This window comes from Papio anubis, chromosome 6 (genome assembly GCF_008728515.1).
Source record: "Papio anubis isolate 15944 chromosome 6, Panubis1.0, whole genome shotgun sequence".
NCBI classification, from domain to species: domain Eukaryota; kingdom Metazoa; phylum Chordata; class Mammalia; order Primates; family Cercopithecidae; genus Papio; species Papio anubis.
In genome coordinates, this window is record NC_044981.1 from 54,644,630 (window position 1) to 54,664,913 (window position 20,284).

The 20,284-nt window shown below is 35.3% G+C and overlaps 1 protein-coding gene across 4 annotated transcripts in view; it reads right to left on the reverse strand.

The window, feature by feature from the left end:
* Positions 1-20,284, reverse strand: part of COL21A1 (collagen type XXI alpha 1 chain) — a 209,595-nt gene that overhangs the window by 41,000 nt on the left and 148,311 nt on the right. For all 4 annotated transcript variants that reach the window (XM_031667144.1, XM_031667141.1, XM_031667145.1 and 1 more), the window contains exon 17: positions 2,932-2,985. In XM_031667144.1, the coding sequence (XP_031523004.1) occupies positions 2,932-2,985 (54 nt within the window). The remainder of the gene's footprint in view (positions 1-2,931; positions 2,986-20,284) is intronic.

Here is a 20,284-nt window from a genome sequence, read left to right on the forward strand (position 1 = left end):
AGTAGGAGAGTCTCACTCAGTAACTCCCAGTTTTCTACCCACTAGATTTAGGAGGAAAAATTTCATCTCAATAACCTCTACTACTCTATTTACATTAATCTTTGCCTCAGCACCTTGTTTGTCTATCTTTTCGAACTTGGTAATTTAGTTTTTGCTTGTTTATCCTTTTACCATCTATCTCCCCAACTAGGCTGTAAGCCTCCATGAGGCAGCCACTGTGTTTCCCTCACCACTGAAGCTAAACATTACAGGGATGTAAGGAGTATTGCGAGGAAAGAAGGAAATGGTTAAAATCTAAAGGACCACTCTCCCTGGAATGGTAAATTATTCTAGTGCAACAACTCTAGACAGGAATAAGTCTTGAACAAAGTGGGAGCAGGCAGGGCAAAAACAAACCCAAACCAGTGTCTTTTCGGGGATAAAAGTGAGAAACAAGCAGCCTTGGGAAAGGAAAGCATCTTCTAAGCACTCCTCATTTTGTATTTAATATTTCTTTTCTTTTTCTTTTTCTTTTTTTTTTTTTTTGAGATGGGGTCTTACTCTGTCACCCAGGCTGGAGTACGGTAGTGCAATCTCGGCTCACTGCAACCCCTACCTCCCAGGTTCAAGTGATTCTCCTGCCTCAGCCCCCCGAGTAGCTGGGATTACAGGCACGTGCTACCATGCCCGGCTAAATTTTTTTATTTTTAGTAGAGACAGGGTTTCATCATGTTAGCCAGGATGGTCTCGATCTCCTGCCCTCGTGATCCACCCTCCTCGGCCTCCCAAAACGTTGGGATTACAGGCGTGAGCCACCACACCGGCCTATGTTTAATATTTCTTTTCTCTTTTTAGGTTTTATTAAGAGATTTCAATAGCATCATGTTCAAAGTAAATATGTGCTCCTCACATTGAATTATGGTCTACACAGACCTGCCAGTCAGTCTGCCCTTTCTAACATTGTTTCTACAGGAGAATGAGTTACAGATTCCAAATAACTGACTCACAAACATTTAGAACACAGTCACATCCTAAATTATACCCAAGCTCTCACGTCTGTTGCCTCTTATTTCCCTCTTCCTCTTTTTCCTTCTCTTCTACCCATTCACCTTTCTTTCTCTCACCTCTCTTTGTGTTTCTTATTCTCTCTCCCTCATACACACACACCCACACACACACACACTTTATACTCTGAAACAATACCATAAACAAATAATCACACTAAGTCTTATATCCAGTTACCAATGCTCACAATTTTTCTTAAATAGCATCACTTATGGCTCAGATATGTTGAGCTGATGCTACCCTATTAAACTCGCTCCATGCTTATTAATGCCCTAGTCGAGGCCTTCTACTTCATGCCTGGTCTGTCAAAACAGCCTGCTAACTAGTGCCCTGTTTCCAGTTTCTTCTCCTTTCCAATCATTCCACACACACCAGAAGCTCATACACTGCCTCTAAAACCGTTTTTACTATGTTATCTTTTTTTCTCACAAAACTTCAATGACAAATGAATAAGGTTTACTTTTCAAGCTTGCAGTCAAGGCTCTCCATTTCATGGCCCTAGCCAAGTTTCAACCTTTACTTTCTAACACCCAAGAGAGACCATTCTGTGCAAATTCAGGAACTTATTAAGATCATTTCATTATTTCCTGGGCACACTTTTAACCATCTCACATATGTGTCTTCATTCAGATGAGTTCTCTCTCTCCCATCTTCCTTTAATTCCCAGTCATCCTTTCATGAACAAAACCTGGCCCAAACCCTTGGTAAAAATTGTTTCAAGCACCTCAATAACAGGATTACCTTCCTATACTCTTTCAGCACTTAGAATAGCCCCATGCATTTGTGCAATGTTCTTACAATTTTTAAAAATTTCCTACGTAAGCTTCACAACAACCCTATGCAGTAAGCATTATAAGCATCTACACTATTCATACTTAGAGAAAGATATTCAGGGATTTGAGGTGACTTCTCCCAGCTCACACTGATGAAATGTAGCAGTAATCATCTCCAAACCCTGGTTTTCTGACTCCATATCAGATTCATATTTGGCCCATACTATAAACAGTTGGTAATTATTTGCATCAATTTTTTCAGTCTTCCAAATTAAATTATAAGCTTCTGGAAGGCAATAGCATTATATAGAACTTGCCCCAGTACATAATCATACACAAGATGAAATTCAATGAAAATTTTATTAAGTAACTTTAAGAGCAGTTTAATCCCTCTACCCTATTTAAGGAGCTTTGGTGGTACCTCTCTCCCTCTTACGTACAATATTTAAATTCTGAAATCTCAACTGAACACTTTGTGATAAATGTGACAAAAAATACATCTCAACTATTACTTCACTTCTTAACCTAGCTCCCCACAAAGCAAATTTCAAATTTCTTGAGGGTAGGTACCTTTGATGAATAAAATAAGATCTGCTGGTATTTAAATGTTGGCCATGAGTTGTAGGAATAAAACGTGGGGGCAAACTATATTTTTAAAACTCACCTGAAGTTCAGAATCACCTGGGACACTTGCTAAAAATGTAGATATCTAGGTTTCAGATTCAGTACTTTCTTAGTCATGTTTCTCTACCCCTGATTTTTATTGAACACAAGATCCCAAAGACCATACTATGAAACAATAGATGAGTGGTAAAGTGACATTGACTAAAGGCTCAGCAACAGACCATGATGTTTGTGTTAACCATGCATTTGTTTGGGCATGAGTGCTTGTGGTTTGTGACTCACCCTGTTTGCAAAATTCTTCCTGGTTTCTAAAAGAGGATTCAACATTTCAATATTTTATGGTGTTTCACAAGGAGCTTCTACAACATCTAAAATCTGGAAGTCACTGAACAAATAATAGGGCATCTGAGAGAAGAATTTAAATAACTGAAAGGATTTCAAAACAGGAAAAGAACTTCATCTTTTAGAACTGAAACGAGAAGGTACTCACAGGCTCTCCCCGTGTTCCATCCTGCCCTGGAGCTCCAGGGGATCCTGCTTCTCCCTTTTAATGATTTGATAAAAAGAAATAGAGAATTCAGTTTTGAGGTCTGCTTACCAAAATAACAACATATAACATTACATATTAAAGAACATTAGATACAAACAGAAAAATTAAAATTACTTCTGGACTATTGATATTAACTTTTCCCGACATCAAATAACTTTTTCAGAAATTCATAAAGTGACTATATAAACAATAAAAATGTGTACATAATGGCAGATAATTGAGTTAAGTTATAAAATAACTGTGGTACTGTATAGTCATTCTTATGAGAATAGACCATCTTATCTCCGAGGTAAATGTGACCAATATTCTATATCAGTCCTATTCATATTCACTTTTTCATTTTTACTTTAAAACTGATCATTTTGTTGGACCTAATTTGACCTTGCCTTCAAAGAGTTACATTTTAAAGTAAAAACAAAACTTGCATTAGGAATGAAGCTATTTATAGGTTATTAGTTGAAATTATCTGGCACGTTAGTATACACCTATTTAAAATAAACATCTAAAATGCATATTTTAGGTAGCTGTTAAAATTATAATTGTTTTTAGTTATATATACCTTTACATTACTATGTTCAAGTTAAGCATCTTATTTTACATCTACCTTTTTGGAAGCTAACTTTTTTTCCAAATGAATCAATTGCTAGTGAATACAAATGTATCTGACACTTTATCTACTAAAACAATAAATATTAGCGGAAAATAATCCTAAAATGTATAATATCTGCAGATTAGTACAACTATTAAACTGTCCGAGCAAAATAAAGGATAGTAAGGAAGAGCCTGTTGACACATATACACACATGTACACACCCCAGACTTTTTGAAATCTAACAGTCATTATGAGCCATGCGTTTGTTTCTGTCCAGCAAAATGCTACATCACAACAAGCAAAGTTCTCTGCAAGCAATTTACCACACTTGATTCATACCAGAAAGAACATTTTATCCTAGATGAAAGCAAGATAGGAAGTAAAACAAAAGCATTTTTTCCTGTAAATGTCTCAAATACCTGAGTTGAAATAAGTTTAAGGGAGAAAGAGTCTCAGAATGCAATGCACTGAAGCATATTACAACACTGTCATCCATAATTTCATATTCTAATAAATTTCCCAAAATTATAGAAAATAAAGCACAGAAGAGCCTCTAAAATTTGGCAAACATAATCAGCACTTAGAAAAAATTCAACCATATTACATTATCTAAACAACAATTCTCCCACTTGTGTGAATTCCTGCATTTTATTAGACTGTGAAATGCCGACTAAAGCCAAATATTTCATCTATAACAGTTTTATTTACAAACACTAGATGACAATTGAGGATAAAAGGAGCAAAGATTAATGCTTTCCTAAAAATTAGCCAAATTAGAGGGAGAGAAGTTATTGCTAATCCAATAGTTCTACAGAAAAGCATATAAAAATATTGGAGGAAAAAATGTTGGATCTACTTAGTTTGAAAGCTACAGTTTAAAAAGCCTAAAAAATTCAAGACAAGGATATGTTGGATCCTAATACTATGGAGAAACAATGCAATATTTTTATCTGAACTCAATACTTGTATCAATAGTCAGAAGGAATCTCTCATATTAGTAGTTCTCAAATATGGTCCTCAGACCAGGCAAGATCAACTTTTTCATTTAACACGGCAACTTCTTCAGAATGTAAAATTTCAGGCCATACTGCAGCATACTAAGCCAGAATCTCTGGGTGGGGGCCAGCAGTCTGTGTTAATAATTTTTCCAGGTGATTCTAATGCAGCCATTTGAGAACCCGCACTGCTGTAAGTCATTAGATCATTTAACTTCTCCTACTTCCAGGTACTGTCATATGTGACTTATAAAACAATCTGTAGTTTATATCTTCTGTATATAAAATAAAGAGGGTAAGGCAGTTGCCAAATAGTAGAAACAATTAATTTGAGATTATTAGGTTGGTGTAAAAGTAATTGCAGTTTTTGCCATTAAAAGTAATGGTAAAATACATGATTAGATGACTACTTTGATTTATAAAATCTCTACTTTTTTCTACCTGTCTAATGACCTAATATCATTTTATTTTAATTACTAGGAGTTTAAAAAACATAAGTAGCCATCAGCAAAGTTCATCAATAATGAAGTTCCACAATTATTTGAAGATTTAACTGACTGTGTTCTTCCTACTTTATATTAGACACTTAACATATTAACTGAATAAAATATCACATTCTTTATTATCTATAGCAGTGATTCTCAAAATTTAGCTTCATCTGAATCACCTGGAAGGTTTGTTAAACTGCAGATTGTGGGTCCCAACCCAGAGTTCCTGATATGGTAGGTCTGGGGCAAACCCCTGAAAACTGCATTTCTAATAAGTTTACAGAAGGTGCTGAGACCGCTAGTCTTGGGACAACACTTTGAGAAACATTACTCTAGCCCAGATCTCAAAATAGACTTACAGACTCTTTCTGCATTTATGAATCCCTCTCTTCTATGAACTTCTATAGCATTGTATAGCTTTTCACTTAGTACTGAATTTTATTATGCTAAGTTGTTTAGCAGGTGTCTTGTTTATATGTGTTACTTGTTTGACTTAAGCATTCTTTTAAAGGTAGAAAACATAACTTATATGAGTTTTTTTAATCACCTACAATACTTAGACTAGTGCCAAACATAATATAAAACTACAGGTACCCTTCTTTACAATCATTGGGGTACATCAAGGAAGGAGGAACAGACTAGTTATTCTTCAATGTTCAGTTTCAAGGGGATAAAGGAAAAGGGAACAGCATTTGTGGATAAAGCTCTAGCATTTACTGTTGGACAATTATGCAGTTAGTTATTACAAGATAATGGCCAGTCATCTTTACCTAAGAACACTCTCTTCATTTTTAAATAATGGATTTTAATAATGTTTCATCAAGAAATGAAAGGATAATTTCTACTTGGCATTTCCTCGAAATAATCAAATGCAAGACACAACCAGCTTGTGAACTTTAGTATTGTTACCAGAACTTAACCTGATCACTTGATTACTTTTACAACCTGGATAACCCGGTGCAGACCAGTTTGTTTGGCATTTGAAAAAGTATAAAACACAGCCCCATCTCCAATTTATTGTTTTTCTATTCTGTTATTAACTCCCTTCTTGATAAAACATAATTGAGAAAATGTCATGCTTAACATTATTCCTCCATCTAATTTCTGCAGCTAACGTCAAAAATGATTTATTGCACAACAAAACAGTTATTTAAAAAAAGGAAATTTAACTAAAACCAGGCATGTGAAACTTGCACTCCATGTGTATTTCCTTTCATGCTGTGACCCACAAAAAATAAAAGGATGGAAAGTAATTTAGTTTGTTTATAGCACTCTTCAAAATCAGGTGGAAGGTATGGTTTACTGATCATGAAAATACAGTTTAATTTTGAGGAAGATCCTTGCTTTGTTAAGGAAACACTTTATTTTGACTTTGATCTTATGGCATCGTTTATTCTTCATTTGTAAACAAATCTCTAGCATGCCTGCAGATGTACTGAAGATGCAAGGCTGAGGAAGCTTCTCCTGGCTGACCGAGTAAACAGACAGACATTTGGAAGGTATCATGCACAGCAGTGAGCATACAAATTAGACCCGGAACCCTCACTCTGCCATGGAACTAGCTGTGCATGTTTAACTAAATCCCTTCATCTCTTTGAACCTGATGTTATGCATAAAATGACATTAATACTCCAAACTTCATATATTTTGTTTTTTAAGAAAACAAGAGCCTTTGTGAAAATGCCTTATGCAACTCTTGGCACAGAAAGGGAGATCCACTGCCACCAAAAAGTTGAGGTTTTAACAATCCTTTATTCATGATGTATTTTTGGCTATATTATTTTCAAATAATATATATTATTTTAATACTTGAATTGCTATAGTTTGTCATTATAATTTTTACAAAATGAGTATTTTTAAACGTAAAGCCAATCCTTCTTTATTCTAGTTAAGATATCATTAAAAGGCCGGGCACGGTGGCTCATGCCTGTAATCCCAGCACTTTGGGAGGCTGAGACAGGTGGATCACAAGGTCAGGAGATCAAGAGCATCCTGACTAAAAAGGTGAAACCTCGTCTCTACAAAAAATACAAAAAGTTAGCCGGGCGTGGTGGCGGGCACCTGTAGTCCCAGCTGCTTGGGAGGCTGAAACAGGAGAATGGCTTGAACCCAGGAGGTGGAGCTTGCACTGAGCTGAGATCGTGCCACTGCACTCCAGCCTGGGTGACAGAGCGAGACTTCATCTCAAAAAGAAAAAAATATATAGATAGATAGATAGATATAGATATAGATATATAGATATTATTAAAAGCAGTAGGTTCAACAGTTTCATCATTATTTTCTATAACTACGAGAGAATATTTGGGTATAACATGATTTCTAACCAGTTGGTGAGCAGAATTTTCATTGGTTGTTAAGTTATGGCTATATCACCTTGGACAAGTTATTTACTCTAGTTCTTTGTTTCTTCATCTGTGAAAGGGTAAATTTTTTCTACTTACAACTCATAATGATTTATGAGATTAATGAGAAAATGCATGTACAGTACTGTAAAAAGAGCCAAGCTCTTGGAAAATATCCAATGAGTTACGCCTTTTGTTATAATTTGTCCTTTTCTGTCTTTGGTTCTTTGCATATCCAGCTTAAATGCTACATTTAATTATTTCAACCACTTTCTAACTAAAATTCTTCCCCTTTACCTCACTCTGCATCCACCATACTGGCTTATGCAAATTCCAATGTTGAGTAAACCAAACTGAAAACAGCCTCAGCCTATGCTTATGTTCTAAGTATGGCTATGGAGGAAAAATACTATAGTAATCATACAGATTATAACTTCCAGCTTCAGCCGGACTTCAGTGCAACTTCTATATTTCCTGTGTCTCCTCTCTACCACATTTTTCATGTATATAGAAAGTTTCTTCTATATAAAATATCCTCCAAACAGCAAACGCTTTTTTCTCCTTGTCCCAACATTCTAAGAAAAAATGGGATACAAACATTCTGCCACCAAACCAACACACCTACCTGCATTTGCACCCATCCATTCCTCTTTCATTTTATTACAGTAAACAGGGGTCTTTCATTCAATCTAAGATAATTCCTTATAACTCTGTTCTCTATCCCATTCTTTCCCCTTCTCTAAATAAGATGGAGCTTCTTCTCTGTGTATAACTGCTTACTCAACATCTTCCCGTGGATGTGCCACAAGAATCTAAAATCAGCACATTATGTTTCTCACTCCTCCACATCCCCAGCAGAAAACACACCAAGTCCTACCCAGTAATCTCATTAGCTAAAGAAACTTCTAACTTCATTATATATAAAAGAAGAAACAATCTGCAACTAAGAAGTCCAGCAAGCTACCCAAACATGTACAACCCTGCTTATTATTGCAGGTCAAAATACATGCAGGATATTTCAAATTTGAAAAGAATTGGCAGATAGCATCCAAAAAAAAAAAGAATAAAAAGAAAAACATAATAAAAACTTTTCATATTCTCCTCACACAAAAATAAACATAAAGAAAACTGAAACAAAATGCTGTAACCTGGATTAACAAACATTATACAAGTATTTTTATTAGTTAAAAAATTCAGACAGATGATGTATAAAAGGAATACATGAAATAAGAATTTACTCAGGAATCAAAAAGACAAAATCATCTCAGATGAGAACAATGATTAAATTACTAGAAACCCAGGGAGAATAGATTTAACTTAAAATTATAAACGACAATGAGGAGAAAACAAGCATAGCCAATAAAAATAGACTTTTGAAACACATTAAAAGGATCAGAAACGATAGAAGACAAATAAATTTCAACATATCTGTAATTGGAGTCCTTGAGCTATAAACCAAAAAAATAAATAAATAACATAATTTATATTTAAAACTGTAATTCAAAAGAACATTCCAGAAAAAAAAAAAAAAAAAAAAAAAAAAAACCTGCATCTTCCTTTCTAAAGATTTTTGGAGTAACTGGGATTTTAAATTCTGAAACATATGCTATTAGACTTTAAATGCAAAATTGTTTTTGTTTTAAACTCTCATCTTCATATGAAAAAGAGTCACAGAGGCAAGACAATTAGATTGACATCAGCAACATACATGTTGGCAGTGTAAGCAGTATTTCTAAGAAATTCAGAAAAAAAAAAAAACAGTGAAGAACAGTGAGACAAGGGTTTTATAGTTAGCCAAGCTGTCATTCAAATAATAAAAGTGTAGAAAAACATACTAAAATATCAAGAATTGAGTCCTGTATTCACAAGCCCTTCCAAAGGAGGAAAACCTTTATTAAACCCAAATGTGACTGTGGAATACTGGTAAAGGTGCTGGTGACAAACACCGAGTATATTTAATTGCAGATCTGAAACAAAGGTAAAATGTAAAGAGTATTTTATAAATATTATATAATCTGATAAGGTAGAAATAATATAATTAAACAAGAAGAAAAGCATAAGGAAAAGGAGAAAACAGAATAAATTCATTAATTTCCACATAGATAATAAAGTATAATTTAAATTTAACACAACAAAGAGTTGATGCTCAAGGTATGTAAAGGGAGAATAACAGAATTCTGAAATGGATATTTATAAGGAGTAGTAAATGTAGTATAAAGACCACTAAAATAAAAATATAAATTTTCCTAAATCCCAAAGAAATTAAAAGCAGACTAGGAAAAGGCAACAAATCACACTGAAAAAGAAACATAATCAGTAGAGCAGAATTTACATAATAAGATAACAAAATTACAGCGGGAGTATTTTGACAGAGATAAGACCAAACCTATCAGACAATGGGTGAAAATAGACTTAATCTATTAAAATAAAAAAATTCAGATTGCTTTAAGAAGCAAAGAACAACTCTACACTTGATACAAGAGACACAACTACAACAAAATGGCTCGAAAAGCTAAAGCTAGACACTAGAAGGATGGGCGAAGGTGCAGCAAGCAAATAAAAATAATCAAAAAGAAAACGTGTAATCCTGATACCGGACAAGGTAGAATTCAAGTGAAAAATTATTAAAGGAAACAAAAAATGTATTTTATAATGCCAAAGCCACAATTCAAAATGAAGATGTAGTAGTGAAAAATATCTATACAATGAATAACGTAGAAACTACATTCGTGAAACAGAAGGTGAAAGAAAAAATAGACAAAAATGCACAAATAATAGACACTAATATACCACTCTCTGTTCAAGACAGGCCAAACAAAGAATTAAGTTACAGAAGATCCAAATAAGATATTCAATAAGGTAGTTCTTATGAATGTATATGGAGTTTTACACTCTGAAAATAGAGATTTACCTTCTCATATGCACAGGGAACATTCCTGAAAATTAAACATACAATAAGTCAAAGAAAAAATTCACTAGAACTTATAGAGAAGATTATACAAACATTCTCTGATACAGTGCAATAATATCAGAAATTAGCAACAAAATCTAAATAAAATGATTTTCACCCTAAAAAGACTTTTAACTCTTTAAACAACTCTTAGGAAATAGAGAAAAACTAGAATTACAAAATTTCTTTTTAAAAAAGTTAATGAAAACATTGCATATCAGAATGAAGAGGATACAACTGAAACAATGATGAGAAAAATATTCATAGTTTAACTACTTAGATAAAAAAATAACAAAAAATGAATGTAAATGAATTCAATTCTCAATTGTAAAAGCTAGAAAAAATGTAGGAAAAAAGAATAAAGAAATAGGATAAAAGTAAAAAACAAAAATCTAATGAAGTCAGAAAATAAATTACAATGTTAGATCTTCGAAAAAATCCAACACAGGAGGGAAACCAGAAACATATAAAAGTAAAAAAAATAAAAATAAAAAAAGTAGAGAGTGAAAGCATAAATATTCAAAGTAAGAAATGATGACCAAGGGAGAATAATCATTAAAACAGAGAAAACTTTTTAAAAATCGTAAGAGGAACTGGCAAAATTTTATACAAGTCACTTGAAAAATACAAATGAAATATTAGTTCCCTAGGAGAGTGAAGCTTATTATTATTGACCCTATAAGAGAAAGAAAGCTTAAACAGACAAATCCCCATGGAAAAAATAAGAGAAAGTTATCCAAGAACAAAAAAGAACCAGGCTCAAATGACAGAGGGGAAGAGTAGGAAAAATTCTGCAGTGCTTGATTTCAATTGTAAAGTGTCAATAAGAAATTATCGTTACAATACAGATAATATCAGGAATGAAATAAAGGACATTACTACAAACCTACAGACATTAAAAGGACAAGAATAAGGCAATATTGTGAACAAAATATGCCAAGAAATTTGCAAGTTAACTGATATGGACAAATTCATTGAAATGTACAAATTGCTGAAGGTTGCTCAAGAAGAAAGATAAAATCTAAATAGGTGTATTATTAATGACAATGTTCCTTAGACATACAACACACCTACAAAGCTCAGGCCCAGAGGGTTTCACTGGCAAATTCTACCAAACATATAAGGAAGAAATGACACCAATGCTATACAAATGCTTTCAGAAAATAAATGCCAGTATTGCTTTGATATTGAAGCCAGACAAAAATATCACAAAAAAGAAAACTGCTGATCAATATCATCCATGGACATAGACACAAATTATATGAAATAAAACTTTTGTTAATTGAATCCAGTAATATATAAAAAGAATATTATAAGATAACCAATTGTGGTTTATCCCAATAATGCAAAATTAGTGTAACATATAAAAATCAATGTTGTATATTAAGAAAATATGAGAGGAAAATTATATAATCAAGTCAGTGAAGGCAGAAAAAGCTTTTTTTTTTTTTGCAAAATTCAACATCTAATCATGATATTTTAAAAGAAAACTCTCAATAGACTAGGAATAAAAGGGAATTTTCTCATCCTGAGGCAGGGCTTCTATGTAAAACCAACTAACATTCAGTGTTAAAAGACTGATGGTTTCTACCTAAGATCAGAAGCAAGGCAAAAATGTGTGCTTTTACCCCTTTTATTCATTATTGTATTGAGGGCTTGTTTAGTGAATAAAAATATTAAAATAAATAAATTTCATATAAATTAGTATAGAAGAAGAAAACTGTCTTTATTTGTAGTCAACATAATCATCTATGTAGAAAAACCTAAGAAATCAACAAAAAAGGCTGCAGGAACTAATAAGTGAATTTAACAAGATTGTAGGATATACAATCAATATACTGAAACTAATAATATTTCCATATGTTAGCCACAAACTGAAAATAAACTTTTCAAAGTCTACTTATGAGTATGAAGAAATATAATAAAATACTTAGATATGAACTTAACAGAAGACTTACAAGATCTGAAAATGACAAAACTTTGCTAAGTTAAAATAAACTCACATGAGTGAAACAAAATACCATGTTCATGGATTGAAAAATTCATATTGTTAAGAGAGCAACTCTCCCCAAATAAATTTAGAGACATGAAGATATTCTTCCCTCTAAGATTTGGAGCGTAAGTCTACACTCCACCTAGAGTAGGGCTTGAATTTGGTGACTTGCTTCCAAAGAACAGAATATGGGATGAAAAAGTAGCAAGAAAGCTTGTAAATACTATAAAACAGGTGATCATCATTAATGTCACCAGTGAATATTCATCTGGATAGCATGTACATTCTGATCTGATAAATAGGACACTTGAACCCTCTGTTATCCTTTTCCAAAACAGAAAAAAACCCAACCATAATCCGAATCTAATCATGAGGAAAGCATGAAACAAACTCAAACTGAGTGATATTCTACAAAATACCTGGTCAATATTCTTCAAAACCATCAATGTCATGACAGACAAGAAATGACTGATAAACTATCACAGATCAGTGCAAAAAACAACAAATAAATGTAATGTGATATCCTGGACTGGATCCTGGCACAGAAAAAGTACATTAGTAGAAAAACTAATGAAACCCAAATAAAGTATGGAGTCCAGCTGACAGTAATGTGCCAATATTGGTTTCTTAGTTTTGACAAATATACCATAGTAATATAAAATATTAACTTCAACAGAAGTCGGATAAAGGGTATGAGGAATTCTCTACTATATTTGTAACTTTTCTGTAAATCTACAATTATTTCACACTAAAAACTTTGGCGAGGCATGGTGGCTCATACCTGTAATCCCAGCATTTTGGGAAGCTGAGGCGGGTGGATCACCTGAGGTCAGGAGTTCAAGACCAACCCAGCCAACATGATGAAACCCCGTCTCTACTAAAAATACAAAAAAAAAAATTAGCCAGGCATGGTGGTGGGTGCCTGTAATCCCAGCTACTCAGGAGGCTGAGGCAGGAGAATGGCTTGAACCTGGAAGGCAGAGGTTGCAGTGAGCCAAGATCATGCCATTGCACTTCAGCCTGGGTGACAAGGGTGAGACTTTGTCTCAGAAAAAAAGAAAAAGAGAAAGAAAAAACTTTAACACAACATCTCAGGCTCTCTTGGTAAAAATTTTTAAGCTGATACTAAAAATAATATGGAATTTATGTAAATCTATAATATCCATTACAATTTCTAAAAAAATAAAATTAGAGTGTTTAACATCACATAATTTCAAGGTTTATTTTAAAGCTATAATAATTAAGACTGTGTTGTTGAGGAAAGAATATGGGTAGAAATTAGTGGAATGCACATATTGATCAATTCATATTTGGCAAAAGTGTTAATGTAATTCAAAGGGAAATGATTGTCTCCAATAAATGGTGCTAGAATAACTGAATCTCCATATGCGGAAAAAATGAGCCTTGATTTTTACCTCATACCATACATAGAAATTAATTCAAAATAAATCAGGAGGGAGACAAGCAAGATGGAGTAGAAAGCTCCACCCATTGTCACCCCGTCTCAGCAAGAACGCTGAGTTAACAATTATCTACAAAGAAGAAACACCTTCAAAGAACCAAAAATCAGGTGAGCACTCACAGTACCTGGTTTTAATTCCATATTGCTGAAAGAGGCACTGAAGAGAGAGAAAAAACAATCCTGAATTACCGACGCCACCCCTTCCCCATCCCCAGCAGAGGCAGCATGGAGTGGAAATGATATCTGGGTGCTGACGAAGGGAGAACACAGCAAGTGTAAAGCACTGAAAGCAGTGCTGTCCTGTTAAAGCAGAAAGGAAAACCAGACCAAACTCAACTGATGCCTGGCCACAGAAGCAGCTTTTTTTTTTTTTTTTTTTTTTTTTGAGACAGAGTCTTGCTCTGTCACCCAGGCTGGAGTGCAGTAGTATGATCTCGGCTCACCGCAACCTCTGCCTCCCAGGTTCAAGCGATTCTCCTGCTTCAGCCTCCCGAGTAGCTGGGATTACAGGCATGTGCCGCCACACCCAGCTAATTTTGTATTTTTAGTAGAGACTGGGTTTCTCCATGTTGGTCAGGCTGGTCTCAAACTCCTGACCTCAGGTGATCTGCCCACCTTGGCCTCCCAAAGTGCTGGGATTACAGGCGTGAGTCACAGCACCCAGCCCAGAGGAAGCATTTAAACCAGCTCCAACCAAAGGAGAATCACCCATCCCAGTGGTCTGAACTTGAGTGCCCGCAAACCTCACCACCAAGGGCCAAAGTGCTTCAGTCTCCAAGCAAACTTAAAAGGGAGCCTAGGCCATAATGTCTGTAACTCGTAAGAGAGTCCTAAGGCTGAACGAGGCCCAGAGACAGTGGACTGGGGAGGCACACAACATACTGAGACACACACTGCGGCAGCCAAGAGAGTGTTGGCAGCATCCTTCTCCTGACCCCAGACTGCAAAGCTCATGGCTCCAAAAGAGACCCCTTCCTTCTATAATCCTTGAGGAGAGGAGAGGGAAGAGTGAGGAGGACTTTGTCTTGCATCTTGGATATCAGCTCAGCCACAGCAGGATAGGGCACTGGCTAGAGTCAAGAGGCCCCAGCTCCCAGATGACATTTCTAGACACACCCTGGGCCAGAAGTAAACTCACTGCCTTGAAGGAAAGGATGCAGTCCTGCCAGCATTCATCACCTGTTAACTGAAGAGCCCTTGGGCCCTGAATAACTAGCAGCGATACCTAGGTACTATACCAAGGGCCTTGGTGAACCTCTGAGACTTGTTGGCTTCATGTGAGACTCAGCCTCAAGCTGTGGTGGCTATGGGGTAAAACTCCTTCTGCTTCAGAAAAGCAAAGGGAAAAGTAAAGGAAACTCTGTCTTTTACGCCTTAGGTACCAACACTGCCATGGGGAAGTAGAGCACCAAACAGAGTCTTGGGGTCTCCAATTCCAGGACCTGAGTCTTAGACAGCATTTCTGGACTTTTCCTGGGCTACGGGGGATCCCACTACCCTAAAGAGTGAGTCCCAGGTCAGGTAGCGTTCACCACAAGCTGACTTATGAGACCCTGGGGCTCAAGGAAACATCAGTGGTCATCTGGCAGTACTCCTCATGGCTGGGGTGGTGGAGGATACGAGGTGAGGCTCCTCTGCCTTTGAAAGGAGAGAAAAAAGTGAGAAGGACTACATCTTGTGGTTTGAGTGCCAGCTCAGCTGCAATACAACAGTATACCAGGTAGACATCTGAGGCTTTTGACTCTAGTCCCTGACTCCCAGATGGAACTTCTGGACCCATTTGGGGGTTGGTGGACCTCACCACCCTGAAGGGAAGGACACAGACCTGGCTGGCTTTGCTACCTGCTGATTGTAGGGTCCTAGGGCCTTGAACATAGGCAGTAGCCAGAGAGTGGTCAGAGTAGACGTTGGGTGAGATCCAGCGCTGTGCTGGCTTCAGATCTGACCCAGAGCATAGTGGTGGTGGTTACAGGGGTGGTTGTATCACTCTATCCCCAGCTTTAGGTGTATCCAAACAGAGACAAAGACTCTATATGTTTGGGAGAAAGTAAGGGAAGAGAACAAGCATCTCTGCCTGGTAATCCAGAGAATTCTCCCAGACTTTGTTCAAGACAATCAAGGTGGTACCTCTACAAGTCTGCAAGAATCAGTGTTACTGGACTTGGGGTATACCCTAAAGCAGAAACAGCTTAGATCACAACACTGAAGTCCTTTCAAATAACTTGAAAAGCTTCCCAAGAAGGATGACTACAAATAAGCCCAGACAGTGAACACTACAGTAAAGAGCTAACTCTTCAATGCCCAGACACTGAAGAACATCTACTAGCATCAACACCATTCAGGAAAACACGACCTCACCAAATGAACTAAGTAAGGCACCAGGAATCAATTCTAGAGAAACAGAGATATGTGATCTTTAAGACAAAGAATTCAGAATAGGTGTGTTGAGAAAACTTTAACAAATTCAAGTTATGCAGAGAAGGAACTAGATAAATTTCACAAAGAAATTGAAATAATTACAAAGAATCAAGCAGAAATTCTGGAGCTGAAAAATGCAATTGGCATACTGAAGAATGTATCAGAGTCCCTCAATAGCAGAATGAATCAAGCAGAAGAAAGAATTGGTGAGCTTGAAGAGAGACTTTGGAGATAAAGTCAGAGGAGACAAAAAATAATAATAAATGATAGAGCATGCCTATAGGATCTAGAAAACAGTCTCAAAAGGGCAAATCTAAGAGTTATTGGCCTTAAAGATGAGGTAGAGAAAGAGACGGGGGGTAGAAACTTTATTCAAAGGGTTAACAGAGAACTTCCCAAACCTAGAGAAGATATTAATATCCAAATATTTAAAGGCTATAGAACACTGAGCAGATTTAACCCAAAGAGGACAACCCGAAGACATTTAATAATCAAACTCTACAAGGTCAAGGATAAAGAAAGGATCCTAAAAGCAGCAACAGACAAAAATAAATAAATAACATACAATGGAGCTCCAATGTGTCTGGTAGCAGACTTTCAGTAGAACGCTTACAGGTCAGGAGAGAGTAGCATGACATTTTTCAAGTGCTGAAGCTTAAAAAAAAAAAAAACTTTACCCTAGTATAGTATATCCAGCAAAAAATATCCTTCAAACATGAAGGAGAAAGATGTTCCCAGAAAAACAATAGCCAAGTGATTTCATCAATACCAGATCCATCGTACAAGAAATGCTAAAGGGAATACTTCAAACAGAAAGAAAAGAACATTAATGAGCAATAAATAATCACCCGAAGGTACAAAACTTACTGGTAATAATAAGCACACAGAAAAACGCAGAATATTATACACTGTTACTGTGGTGTGTAAACTACTCTTATCCTAAATAGAAAGACTAAATAATGAACCAATCAAAAATAATAACTATAACAACTTTAAAAGACATAATCAGTACAATAAGATATAAATTGAAATAAAAAAACCTTAAAAAGCAGGGTGACAAAGTTAAGGCAAATTTTTATTAGTTTTCTTTTTGCTTGTTTGTTTGTTTATGCAAATAGCATTAAGTTGTTATCAGTTTAAAATAATGGGTTATAAGATAGTATCTGTAAGCCTCATAAATACATACAATGAATACATAAAAAATAAAAAGCAAGAAACTAAGTTATATACACCAGAGAAAATCATCTTCACTAGAGGACAATAGGAATGAAAGAAAGAAGGAAAGGAAGACCAAAATACAACCAGAAAACAAATAACAAAATGGCAGGAGTAGGTCCTTACTTATAAATAATAACATCTAATGTAAATGAACTGAACTCTCCAATCAAAAGACATAGACTGGCTGACTGGATGAACAAACAAGACCCGTTGATCTATTGTCTACAATAAACACACTTCACCTATAAAGACACACATAGACTAAAAATAAAGGGATGGAAAAAGGTACTTCATGCCAATAGAAACCAAAAAAAGAACAGGAGTAGCTATAATTATATCAGACACAATGGATTTCAAGACAAAAACTATGAGAAGAGAAAGGGTCACTATACAATGATAAAGGGGTTAATTCAGCAGAGGATATAACAATTTTAAATGCACCTAACACCCGAGCATCCAGATATATAAAGGAAATATTGTTAGATCTAAAGAGAGTGATAGACCCCAATACAATAATAGCTGTAGACTTCATCATTCCATTTTCAGCATTGGACAGATTTTCCAGATAGAAAATGAACAAAGAAACATTAGACTTAATCTGCACTACATACCAAACAAATCAAATAGATATTTACAGAACATTTTATCCAAGAGCTGCAGAATACAAATTCTTTTCTTAGCATGTGGATTATTCTCAAAGACAGACCATAGATTAGGTCACAAAAAAGTCTTCAAACATTCCAAAAATGGAATAATATCAAGTATCTTCTCTGACGATAATATAATAAAGCTAGAAATCAATAACGAGGAATTTTGGAAACTATACAAATACATGGAAATTAAACAATATGCTCCTGAATGACCAGTGAGTCAATGAAGAAATTAAGAAGAAAATTGAAAAACTTCTTGAAGCAAGTAACAATGGAAACACAGCATACCAAAATCTATGGGATATGGCAAAAACAGTAGTAAGAGGGAGGTTTATTGCTGTAAGTACCTACATCAAAAAAGAGAAAAACTTCAAATACACAATCTAACAATTCATCTTAAAGAACTAGAAAAGCAAGGGCAAACCAAACCCAAAATTAGTAGAAGAAAAGAAATAATGAAGATCAGAGCAGAAATCAATGAAATTGAAATTCAAAAACACAAAGATCAGGGCCGGGCGCAGTGGCTCACGCCTGTAATCCCAGCACTTTGGGAGGCCAAGGCGGGTGTATCACGAAGTCAGGAGATTGAGACCATCCTGGCTAACACGGTGAAACCCCGTCTCTACTAAAAATACAAAAAAAATTAGCTGGGCAAGGTGTTGGGCACCTGTAGTCCCAGCTATTCCAGCTACTCCGGAGGCTGAGGCAGGAGAATGGTATGAACCCAGGAGGCGGAGCTTGCAGTGAGCTAAGACTACACTACTGCACTCCAGCCCCGGGCGACAGAGCGAGACTGTCACAAAACAAACAAACAAACAAACAAATCCACAAAGATCAATGAAACAAAAAGTTGTTTTTTCTTTTTTTTTTTTTGAAAAGACAAACAAAATTGACAAATTTTTAGCCAGTGTAACCAAGAAAGTAAGAAAGGATACCCAAATAAAATACAGTCAGAAAAGAGAAAGGAGACATTACAACTGACACTCAGAAATTCAAAGGATCATTAGTGGCTACTATAAGCAACTATATGCCAATAAATTGGAAAATACACATGAAATGGACAAACTCCTAGATACAAACAACCTACTGAGATTAAAGCAGGAAGAAATCCAAAACCTGAAAAGACCAATAACAAGTAATAAGATCCAAGCTGTCATAAAAGTCTTCCAGTAAAGAAAAGCCTGGGACCTAATGGCTTCGCTGCTGTATTTGACCAAACATTTAAAGAACTAATACCAATCCTACTCAAACTATTCTGAAAAATAGAGGAAGAAGGACTACTTCCAAACTCTTTCTATGAGGCCAGTATTACCCTAACACCAAACCAGACAAAAACATACCACAAAACAAAACTACAGGCCAATATCTCTGATGAATATTGATGCAAAAATCTTCAACAAAGTACTAGCAAACCAAATTCAACAATACATTAGAAAGATCATTTATCACAACCAAGTGGAATTCATCACTGGGATGAAAGAATGGCTAAATGTATGCAAATCAATCAATATGATACATCATATCAACAGAATGAAAGCTAACCATATGATCATTTCAATTGATCCTGACAAAGCATTTGATAAAATTAAATATCTGTTCATGATAAAAACTCTCAAACATGTAGATATAGAAGGAACATACCTCAACATAATAAAGGCCATCTATGACAAACCCACAGCTAATATAATACTGAATAGGGAAAAAAAAAATAAAAGCCTTTCCTGTAAGATCTGAAACATGACACTACATCCCCTGTCACCACTGTTATTCAACATAGTACTGGAAGTCCTAGCTAGAGCATTCAGACAAGAGAAAGTTATAAAGGGCATCCAAATTGGAAAGGGAGAAGTAAAATTATCCTTGTTTGCTGATGATATAATCTTATATTTAGAAAAACCTAGACTCCACCAACAAACTATTAAACTGATAAACAAATTTGGTAAAGTTGCAGGATAAAAGTCAACATACAAAAATCAGTAGCATTTCTATATGCCAATGGTGAACAATCTGGAAAAGAAATTTAAAAAGTAATCCCATTTACAATAGTCACAAATAAAATTAAATATCTAAGAATTAACCAAAGAATTGAAAGATCTCTACAATGAAAATTATAAAACACTAATGAAAGAAATTGAAGAGGACACCAAAAAATAAAAAAATTCATGTTCATGGGTTTGAAGAATCA